The 11,544-nt window shown below is 33.9% G+C and overlaps 1 protein-coding gene across 1 annotated transcript in view; it reads left to right on the forward strand.

Moving 5' to 3' along the window:
* LOC135214782 (transcription initiation protein SPT3 homolog) overlaps window positions 1-10,503 on the forward strand; it is a 29,065-nt gene extending 18,562 nt beyond the window's left edge. Inside the window, exons 2-7 of the mRNA XM_064249136.1 lie at window positions 441-550; window positions 2,126-2,234; window positions 2,921-3,144; window positions 5,343-5,471; window positions 5,957-6,121; window positions 9,455-10,503. Of these exons, the coding sequence (XP_064105206.1) occupies window positions 441-550; window positions 2,126-2,234; window positions 2,921-3,144; window positions 5,343-5,471; window positions 5,957-6,121; window positions 9,455-9,625 (908 nt within the window). The 3' untranslated portion in view covers window positions 9,626-10,503. The remainder of the gene's footprint in view (window positions 1-440; window positions 551-2,125; window positions 2,235-2,920; window positions 3,145-5,342; window positions 5,472-5,956; window positions 6,122-9,454) is intronic.
* The last annotated feature ends 1,041 nt before the right edge of the window (window positions 10,504-11,544 follow it).

Raw genomic sequence — 11,544 nt, forward strand, 5'->3', positions numbered from 1 at the left:
CCCTTATATCTTGTTCATGTATGCCTAAACCAGTAGAGGGTATCTAAATGTCTGCCTTGTTAGGGCCACAAAATGATCCCATGCACCAAACATGCACTATCTAAATTTGGTGCCATAATGAAGGTTTTATTTAACAACCAGCCGTATTCAAATACTGTGTATCAGTAGTTAGGTTAGTCACTGCATTTTTAATTATTATTCAAGTTTGTTTTTATACTAATTATGTACGTAATTTTTTTTTTATGAGTCATGCAAATATTAAAGCACGTTATGTATATATTGACTGGAAATGTGATTGATAGATAAGCCAGCAGTTAATGTATAATGAAGCAAAAGCCAAAATAAGAGTATCCATGATATGATTTTGTACATGGACTATGCTTAATTGTGTACTGACCTCAGTAATTTATTTGAAGTACATTGACAAATTTTTGTTACAGATATACAGCTAATGATGCATGGATTTGGTGATTGCCGCAAGCCTTTACCAGAAACTGCAGCTGTTATTGAATCTGTTGTTCACCAACAAATGACACTTTTTCTTCATCAGGTAATTGAGACCCATAGGTAATTATGACTATATATGCATCTTTATTATTATACCCCCACTTCATTTCATTTTGCAAGTTTGTGTGATTGGATCTATTCACACAGATAAGGTATTTTCAGGATTAATGGTTTTCTAGATAGGAGTATTTTAGTAAAAACATATTTTAGCATAATGAATGCACAAAGCACACATGTAGATTTGACCGTCACAAATTTAGCTCGGCATCAGTAGGCTGTGATTAATTAATTTTGCAAAGGTTTGCAAAATTGTCAAAAAATTTTAAAATGACAAAAAGAATTAATAGGCTTATGATTAAAAAGTATATAAATCTCAGTGGAAGGTTTTTTTAAACTGGTAATTACCCAGTAATTCAGACTTCATGTACTTTTAACCTGTCAAAATTGTTGGGAAGTCAGACTTATCCATAGTTTATGCCAAACCCCTCTTACTTCCACAGAACAGTAATAAAGCGCCCTTATTTTGTATTCAAACGGGAACAGAAGTAAAATATTCCAAATGCACAAACCATGGAAGAAAGCAATAAAGTACAGTTAAAATTGATTTTGCTTATTGTAATTTTTGTGAAGTACTACTGGAAGAAGTTTGCTAGTATATGGCTGCTATAAGACAAATTAGCCATTACACGATAGGAGATTCCCATTACATGGCAAAAAAGACAATAAAATTAGAGTGAAGTTGTGGAAGTGATGAGAATATTGCCCTGCATGCATAAAGTTCATTAAGCAAATGAGAGAGTAGTAATTTGTCTGACTTATTTAGTATTTTCTGTACATTTTTATGTTTAATTGGAGGGCTAACCAGTACAGGTTGAACGGAACCCAAGCATACAGAAAAATAAAAGATGAAAAATTATTCACTGCATGTTCATGGAAATCAGGAACAGGCATTATTTGGGTGAAATTTAATTTGCATTACATATAAAAAAGGAAGAAAAAAGAAAAGAGATGAGGATGTCATTCCCCTTACCCAACCCTACCTACCAGTATAGGATGGAATTGAGCCACTTTTTGTTTATGTATTTTTTCAGTGTTATTTTCAGTTTAGCAGGATTGAAATAGAACATTTGTTCCCCATACAAGAACATAAAAAGATTAGTACATTGTACAAAACACAAATAATTTACAATAATTTCTATATCCAGTGAATACTTTTTTTCCACTCTGGGATATCCTCCTCCTTGCTTTTCCATGTGAGGTTTTGCAATAATTGCTTCAGTTTGCCGAAGCATGTAATTAAATTATAGACTAAATGTTTTAGGGATTTTCCTTAGTAAAGGAATTTGTGATCATTTGAAATATTAGCACATAATTCAGAAAACCTTTGAGGCAATAAACATGGAAGAAAAAGTTTGAGTTTATGGAAAAATTTATTTAAATTGTGTTTTATTAATTAAGAATTGCAGTAACTTTTTTTTTTTATCTTTTGAAAGTTTAAATCACATCTTCATTAATTGTAAGTTTCAAAGTGCATGTTATCAGTGCTCCAAATTTTAAAGCTAACTATAATTATAGTTAATTGATGGTGAACAAATAATACAACATAGGATTTTTGCAGGCCACAGAGATAGCTGAGCAAAGGGGCTCCAGGCTGGTTGGTCCTGAAGATATCCTCTTTATAATGCGTAAAGATCCATTAAAGCTCCAGCGACTGGTGCATTACATGGGTAAGGGAAATGTTTAAACAATTTTGTAGTCTCTACAATACGAGAAATTGTCAGTTCCATTTTTAGGTGAATTAATCAGTCAATATTTTGAATTACATATTTTGTTACATCATTAATACTGAATGATTACTGCTTCGATAGAATAGGTAAGTGAAAATTAATATTATGTAGTAGTAATTTAACAAGACTGCTGTCATATTTCTAGAATCCCTTTCTCTTATGATATTAATTTTATAAATTTTATCGGGAATTATTTTTAAAATCCTCCATTTTTTAGAAATAGATGAGAAATATAAAGGACCATTCTCCAAGGATGAATTATAAATGCAGTGGTTTTGAACTTCTTGGCATAGTACAGTAGAAAGATTGAGATGAACAGAGCACTGAATAACATTTGAAGTAAACTTATCTTTTGTAATAAGAGTTCTGTTGAATTTATGTACTTCAAGTATAGTATACATACCTACTTATAACAGAAAGTTGTTCATCCCAGTTACTCCCCAATATTTTGTTGTACATCTCTCATTTGTGGAATATGCTCATCTTTTGCTATGTGTGGAAGTGCAGTGGTTTCTAAGGTATGGAGTACTGCAGTTGTTTTTCATATTGTATGAACTATGTTAGTATAAAACTTTTCATCATGTAGTCTTTAGTAGTTAATTGAATGCTTACATATGTAATTTTAGGAGTTCGTGATCTGTATCAGAGAGCTAGGGCCTCTACATCTGGCAGTGGAACAGAATTACAAGAGATGGGAGTTGAAGCCGGCACTGAAGTTTCTAGGAAAAAGTTATGTATAAGTTTTTTACAGAGCATTGATCAGACTGGACAGTATGAACCATTGTATACGTCTTCCATTTACGACCCAGTCAGAGCTGAAAGAGAATCACGTCTTGATGGTATGACTCAGGTAAATGATATTTTGCATTATACACCTGTTATGAAATAAAGTTTTAAAAGTTTTTTGTCACACTGAGCAAAATTTACTGGCTGAAACAGTTTTAAGCTTAAGTTGCCACGCAAAGGGCAAACCGCTATTTTGCAGATATGTATCTTTTGTTGCTAGTTTTTGTATTTGTTGCTAGCTGTGATCTTCTGTGATCTTTGAACATTAGTACTTGATGGTAGTATGTTCATTTATGTACTTATTTTGTATCTTTTATGTTTCAAAGTGTATATTGCTCTTGATTCTTATAATGGTATAAGAACAGTTTTAAAAAACAAAAACACATTTCAGAGTACTTGCTTGTTCTTCTAGTCACCAAAGCCTTGGCTACCTGAATGATTCACAGCTTATGTAGCTGATTGGCTGTCTTACCCTGATAACACTTGACTCTCATTTGGGTAGTCTTAGAGGTATGTGCCAGTCATTGATCAAACAGGAGCACAACCTTTCTAACATATTTCCTTTGGATTTGATGACTAAAGGGACATCAAGTAGAACCAGAAATATGGCCAACAATGTATTGAAGACCCCATGAAATATCTCTTGAGATCTTTTTTTATGAGTGCTTTTCCTCAGTATATTCGTCAAGGGCAGAACCTCGACTATTATGTGCCAGTCCTGGTTAGGAAAGTCAGCCATTAGTGTAATAGAAGGATATCAGTCCCTTCAGTTCCTTTATTCTTATGATTGCAGGTCTTTCTGCATCTGCATAGTCAGGAGAGGTTACGGTACTTATTTTTGCAATTAAGTTTTATGGGGTTGCCCTTCAACAGGTTTTAGCACTGCAACATGTGGAAGTGACCATTTTCAGAAGCTTCAGGATTCTTTTCCATCAACTTTTAGTTGGAGAAGAATTCAGCCATTGAACTGGGAACTTCTCCATTATGGTTCATGGTCGTGCTGAGATACCACATACGTTTCCCCAACAATCTTTGCTCCATTCTTCCTAGCATTTGCTTTGTCCACACATGGGATCAAAGTGCTTGCATTATGTGATAGGGTCGCTCATGCCAAAAGTTCTTCACTGGGTGTTTCACATGCTCCAGGATATGTTGCAAAAATTATGACAGCCAGTAATCAGGACATACCAGGGTACCATTGGCCTTCCCATCTTTGTTCAGTGACTGAAGGTTTATGTTCAGTAAGAGCAGTCCACTGCTATTATGAAGAGTGCTTTACATCATGGGTAATGACTGGGTTGTGCTTATCTACATACCAGAAATTAAAACAAGTTGTTGAGAACATGGCATCCCTCTGGTTGAGGCAGGCCATGTTGCAGCCATATGCAGTATTGGAGGACATGGTCAAGGTAAGAGTAGCTGTATTTAAAATTTGGGTTCACTCCACTTCCTTAGCCTTTCAGAGAGATAAAGAACTCTTGGTAGTTCTCAGCACAGTTACATTGAGATGCTATTCAGTGTTTTATCTTTGATGATTTTATACACAAAGGAATCAGTTTGTACTAATTGAAGTCATTATTTGTGACAGATCAGGTTTCACAGCAGAAGGTGCAGGTTTTTTTTCTTTTAATCACCTTTCTCACTATATTTCATTCTTTATCTGATTTTTTACATCTCCATCAGATGGTTAGTTTATGATTTTTGTCAATGCAAACCTTTTACATTATTCTCTAGGTATTCCACTATGCCAAGTACAGTTTACAATTAGAACTCTTTGAGCATTGGTACCTAATTTTAAATCTGTCAGCTATTGTAAAGAAGTTCAGAGTTTTCAACTTCTTGATCCCCTCATGCATTGCAATTTAGGCTCAGTGTGGTTAATGGATTTATTATGAAACAAAACTAAACTTATTTAGCATAAAACATACCTTCTCATAAAACCTGTCATGCTTAGAGTACCACTTTCCCAGCCCCTCATTCTCATTGTTTTAATGGGAATAATGAGTGTTGTTAGATCCTACTGATGAATCTTTAGTGTGCCCATGCAAAATAAGCTATATTTCTATTTATTAAATCCGCATACTATTGTTAGTTGTAATTTATTTCTTGAGGCACATACTGTTTGTATGCTTTTCGTGTGTTGATGTCTCTCACCGTCTGTGGTCACATTGAACTTGAGTTACTTTTCTTTTATGAGACAAGATAAAGAGTATTTAAATATAAAAATTCAAAACCATCTTGATTAATTTTGTTTTATTGCAGGGTATGACTTGTCAAAAATATAAAGAATACTGTGAAGCAAGGAAAGCTTCATTTTGTCCTCGTTTAAGAGTAAACAAGTTCAGGGAATGGCTGCTTCGTGACGAAAGTGGGGATGTTAAGTTGACTCAGGCAAGTATAAGTGTAAACAACTTTACTTACTAAATTTACAAACAAGAGTAAGTATTTCTCATTCTTATATACTGTGTTATCCTGTAAATATTCTAAGTGTTCTTACAAGTTATGAAATATGAACGTACGGTAAATATTGTTAAATTATCTTTATGCTAGGTCAGTTGTAATTTACTTATAATTGTGCAGCCGTAGTGAAAATGTAAAATTTTATTCATATTAATCTTAATCTTGTGGCCTTTTTCACTCTTGAAGTTACTCATTGTAAGTAGGAATTCAGTACTCCATCATATGATGTGGTAAAGTGAGGCTTGTTTGAAATAAATTCATATTCTGGCATATAGACAATAGAAGGATTGAATCTTGGTTAGATTATTTGATAAAAATAATACAAGAAGGTTAATAAGTGTGAAACTTGAAAATAGTATAAACAATTTTTTGCGAGATGGATATTCCTTGACTGAAATGATTTTTTACTTTTTCAGCTCGTTTTAGAAATGCTGAACCGTTTGGCTTATGAAACAGTAGCCCAGATAGTTGATCTTGCTTTGCTGGTGAGACGAGATGCCACTGGCCACACTTCTGATTTGTCACGTTTTAGGACACCTACTGCATTGAACCCTGATTATCCATGTGTCTTTATTCATCAGGTATGACCATGTTGAGTTTTTATTGTACTATTAAAACTTTTTTACAATTGGTCCCAGAAATTGGTATTCAGGTTATACTGTAATTGTTTTCTATAATTGCTTTCAAGATCACTATAGGTATAGCTAGTAGTAATTTATGGGTATCATATTTATTTCTGTATCCTAAAAAATAATGTTCTGTGGATCATGAATACTAAACTTGGTAACCCTTAAGGACTGGAGTAAAAAATTAATATGCAGCACCCCAGGCAGGGTAAATTTAAGAAAAAAACAAATCAATGGAAAGAGGAAGATATGCAAATGCACAAAGTGTGAGAGATTTTTTTTTTTAATTATCCGTACCTTCTACAAGAAGTTGAAAAATACTATTTACAACCCCTTGTATGGCCTCTTTTTACAAGCAATCATAATTTTTCCAAGTTATACATGTTTTATTTCTAATAAAAAAATTTATTTTGTAAAACTATAATTATAGCCCACACAATATCATAACAGATAAGAATTAAAATCTGTAACAAATTCTGAGTATGTATATTTGTTGTAAAATATTTATGTAAATTTACTGAGATTAAAGGTGCAGTAACTTTTTTTGGGTTATTCATGTCTTTTCTAATATTTCTTTGCACTTTTCTTTGCAAAATTACAATTATAACTGACATACTATCATAAAAGATAAGAACTAAACCCCAACAGCAACCCCTGGGTATATTTGTGAAGCAATATATAAAAAGACGTCATGTGAGAGAGAGAGAGGCATTACATGCATGCTCCCTTCAAGTCAAGATCATAACCAACTCTCTTGATTTTAGCCATTCTTAAAGTTGGCATTAGTGAATTTATAGGCTATAGAAGTAATGGAAAAACTTTCCCTGCCCAATTCCTTCAATTGATGTCACCCAATATTGATGCATATATGAGTGGGTCCGTCCACCACCCAAAACCTGTTATTGCTACGCATATGAGGGGATCTATCCATTAAGGGTTAAGGAGCAAATTTTGAAGGTTAGAAAAATTTGTTTGCACTTCCCATATGTCATTAACAGCTTTCAATTGTCAGTAATCTTGTCTCTACTGATGAATGATGCTCTACGATTTGGGAATGTGCAAATGAAGTTTGTATCCTGCATAATAGGAATTGATATCATGAAATCCATATGTTCGTGTCCTTCATAACAGGAGTTGATGTCATGAAATTCATATGTTCATATCCATCATAACAGTAATTAATTTCATGAAATCCATATGTTCAGATTACTTTGTCCAACCATTAGTTGGTAATATTTTTTTATTTAGATAACAATAACCTGAAATGTTTTCCTTGTTGATAGATTACTCCAAGCAGTTGTTTTCTTTTTATTGAAAGTTTGGACATTTTTCCTTCATAGAGGTGCAGTAGCCATATTCTCTTGCATTGCCGTGATTTTTCATGGCTCAGATTCTGAGGTGTTTCATATTTCTTTATAAAAAACAATAAAACTTTCTTCTTGGTAGTATTATGGGTTTTTTGTATCACATTCCCATTAATCACATATATGCCTGTATACAAATCACATGAATGATTCCAGGTTCACCAGACTTATTTGACATGGTCCTTAGGTGTCATGAAGACATAGCTTCCTTTTCATGTGCTGTAAACAGCTCAATGATCATTCCCCAGGTGCTTGGTCTAGCAGAGATTGTTCCTTTTGCATTTGTGAATAGTATGGGCATGCAGTACCTATTGCCCACGAATGCAGTCTAATTTAACAGTTACAAGTTAATGAAAAGTGAACAAGAACCAAATGCAATATCTAGCAATCATATTAATACCTGTCTGTTCAATCCTCCCCCCCCACCACCCCCCACTCTCTCTCTCTCTCTCTCTCTCTCTCTCTCTCTCTCTCTCTCTCTCTCTCTCTCATGAATACAGTATTTTATTACAAGTTGATATACAGGCAGTCCCTGGGTTACGACGGGGGTTCCGTTCTTGAGACTCGTTGTAACCCGAAAATCGTCGTAAGCCGGAACATCATAAAAAATCCTAATAAAACCTTACTTTTAATGCTTTGGGTGCATTAAAAATTATGTAAACCGCATTCTTATTACATTTTTCATCCAAAAAAACTTCAAATATTGATTATTTTCCATTTTTGGTGTCATATTTCTTGTGCCAGATCAGTGTTGTAAGCTTCGTAACCCTGGAACATGCGTCGTAACCCTGGAAATAATTTCTGATGAATATAATTGAAAAGCGCCTTAACCTCGGAACATTGTAAGCCGAACCCGTCGTAACCCCGGGGACTGCCTGTACTATGATAAAATGTGATTTATATAATTGCTTTTATCAGTGAACGTATTGCATCGTATTGCATTACCTTTTCAAGGTTTCAGCCAATTATGTGCGATTGCCTAAATTGGTTTATGATTTGTTTTGGAGGAGTTAGGATTTGTATGTTTTTGTAAACCATACTGTATAAATGCACAGCAATTGCGTATACTATAGTTTACCTCAACATGATGCATGCATACTTGTATGATACACACGTGTACATGCATGTTGTATGTATACAAGTTTTTCAGTTTGCTGAAAAACTGCCCATCCCTCCCTGCTTAGCTCTCCCAGACCTCCTGTAATACTCTCAAAAGTGATAAACAAAATGCCATTGAAGCGACATTGATGCATTCAAGCTAATAGCAATCGCAAAAGCTCCCATGCAAACCCCATCTCCCTCCCTTCCCTTTCAAATGCTTATCCAGCCTACCCTTGTCTCAGTGTGTTTGTGACTGTAAGCAGTGTTAACATCGCTTTTTCCCACCTGCACATCATTGCCAACCATCCAGGTGAGGTGTTACAATTGATAGGTGAGGGTGGAAAGTAAGATGGAAAGAAGAGAATATGAATGGAGGTACAATAAAAGAAATGAAAGGGATTGCAGATAGGGTCCAAAGGGATTCTTTGCATATGCCCCACAAGGGGGTTATACCTACAGTGCACGAGGTGCCTACAGTACATGCGGTGCACTGACAGCACTACCCCCAGTGGGGTATATGCAAAGATGAATGGTGCTATTGGAATGGATTTGGAATGTTAGTGTATTGAATGAATTTCTGAAATATTTTCTGATTCAGCTCACAACTACTGTAATCATTTAAATAATTTCAGTCTCATTCATTTTATTCCAATTTTGATTTTACAGTTTTAATCAGCTCAGTCAATAGTATTTTGTTAGTGAGACACTTATTAACAGTCCATATATTTTCAATTTTTTTTTCATAAATTAACTAGTCCAGGAATCCCAACTAGAAAACAAGAAAATGAAGAACAAAAATTACACTCTGCTGCTTTGCTTTCAGAGTGGATCCATGCAAGAAATGGGCTCAAATGAAGATCACCACATTGGTATGGATCCTATAACTCCTGCTCAGGTTAGAGAAGCTGTTCGAAGATACTGGGCGAATAATTCTCCTTTGGCTCCGTTTTCAAAAACTTGTTCACCTATAAATACTCGACTCCTAGCTGCTTAATCATTATAATTGTGTATGTATGAGAGGGTATATTTATTTTTATGTTTCTGTAGTTGATGTAGGTATACAGGCATTACGAAGTAGTACATGAATCTTGCTCTTAAGACAAGGAATTAAGTGTCAAAGTAAAGTATATGTCCTAAAAGTAGAGATCTGTCCCAAAGTAAAATAAGTTTAAGCATTCCAGTTAGTACTAATTTTTTCCATAAGTCACTCCAACAGTCACTTGACAACTCATAATTGTTTTGGCAATGTCTGTTGATAGTAGTTTTAGAAAAAGTGGCAGGGATTAGTGTGATGAGTCAGGGTATTTTGAGGATGAAGATGATACTATAATGCACTATACCATCACTTAATAAAGTAACAGTTAATGTGAACTTATACATTTTCCTTCTTGCACATTATTTCCTTTTTCCATTGTTATTTCAGATTATTGGTAGTTATTCTTCACATAATCAGTGCCTATTGTTATTAATGATGTATTTTACAAATAGGTATTTGAGCGAGCTGCAGCATATGTATTATCAGTTTTATGTTTTAAATTCCTCTTTTGTATAAAGGTGACTTATTTAATTTTATTGTTAATGTTAGGTTCTTTTAAGAATCAAACAGTATTGCCATTTATCTTTTTTACTCAGAATAATGAAGTGCATATTATTTGGGTTGTTGTTGTAATGAAGAGATTTAATTTATTCTTGATATACAATGTGAAAGTTTTCATGTTTACCATAGTGAGATTTTTTTTATAATCTGCTGAGCCATGAGAATTTTTTATAATTTGCTGAGCCCTTTTGATTAATAATTGCAGATTTGCAACATAGTGCAATTGTAAAGGAATCTTAAAATGTATTGAAAGAATAAATTTTTGTATGTCCATATATATTACTTTATTTGAGTAAACCTGAAGTAAAGCCTTTTCATTATTTTTTTTATTATCTTTATATGTATTGCTATCTGTAATAAATTTCAGTAAAAACTAAAAGTTGAAAGAAAACAAGTGTAATTAAAAACAAGCATTGTGGATGAGGTTATCTTATGTAGTTCAATATGGGTTAAGAAAAAGGAAGACATGGCAGGTCATCTTTAATGATAACCATTAAAGAAGAGTAATGATGGACAAGAGGAGTACCAATGTAATATATAAAAGTGTGTAAAACTATCTGAGATCAGGATGCATTTTCATGAGATGCAACCGAGTACCGCGACCTTTCTTTGAAAAAAATGGGATGCCATATCTTGAAGACTAATTATAGAATTTTCTTGGAGATAATCTCATTATGTTTCTGACACCCAAATTACTGTAAAGGTATACTAATCTAACCTAACCTAGATGCATGGCAAAAAAAAACCAGTGCTGGAAGTTGCAAACGGGACACACCTGTTTACCAGGCATTTACTAATGATTACCCATCTTGACTTAATTCCTTTCTGTAGTCGTGGGACTACAACATCAACAGAAAACATTGTGTGAGTGCCCAAGTTCCAGTCAACAGCAGTTTTCAGGTACTGCATTGGACAAAAATCCCATGTAGAATTTTGTTTAGAATCTTGAACTTTTTCTATTTACCAAGTTGTAAAGATTTTTACAAAACTAATTTGTTTTATAAAGTATAACTAATCTTTTTCCTTTTAAAAGAACAAACCCTTCTGACGAGCACTATGAAAGCTAATGTTTTTAGTTGTTTTGGATAAGCAGTTCTCTTATTTTTGGTGGAAGAACAACTAATGTTTCAGCTCTTCCTTCCTTCCATCATGCACTTTCAGCACATCTTTAAAACCTTCACTCTGTTGACCCAGGATAGCATTCACTTCAGATGGCATCTCACCATTTGGATGTTTTATTGTGAAGTCCATTTGTTAATTTATTTTCCCTTTTCCTTTTGTATCTATTTCCTGTAGAGCGGCTTTATTTTCTCCAC

This window comes from Macrobrachium nipponense, chromosome 46 (assembly GCF_015104395.2).
Source record: "Macrobrachium nipponense isolate FS-2020 chromosome 46, ASM1510439v2, whole genome shotgun sequence".
NCBI classification, from domain to species: Eukaryota; Metazoa; Arthropoda; class Malacostraca; order Decapoda; family Palaemonidae; genus Macrobrachium; species Macrobrachium nipponense.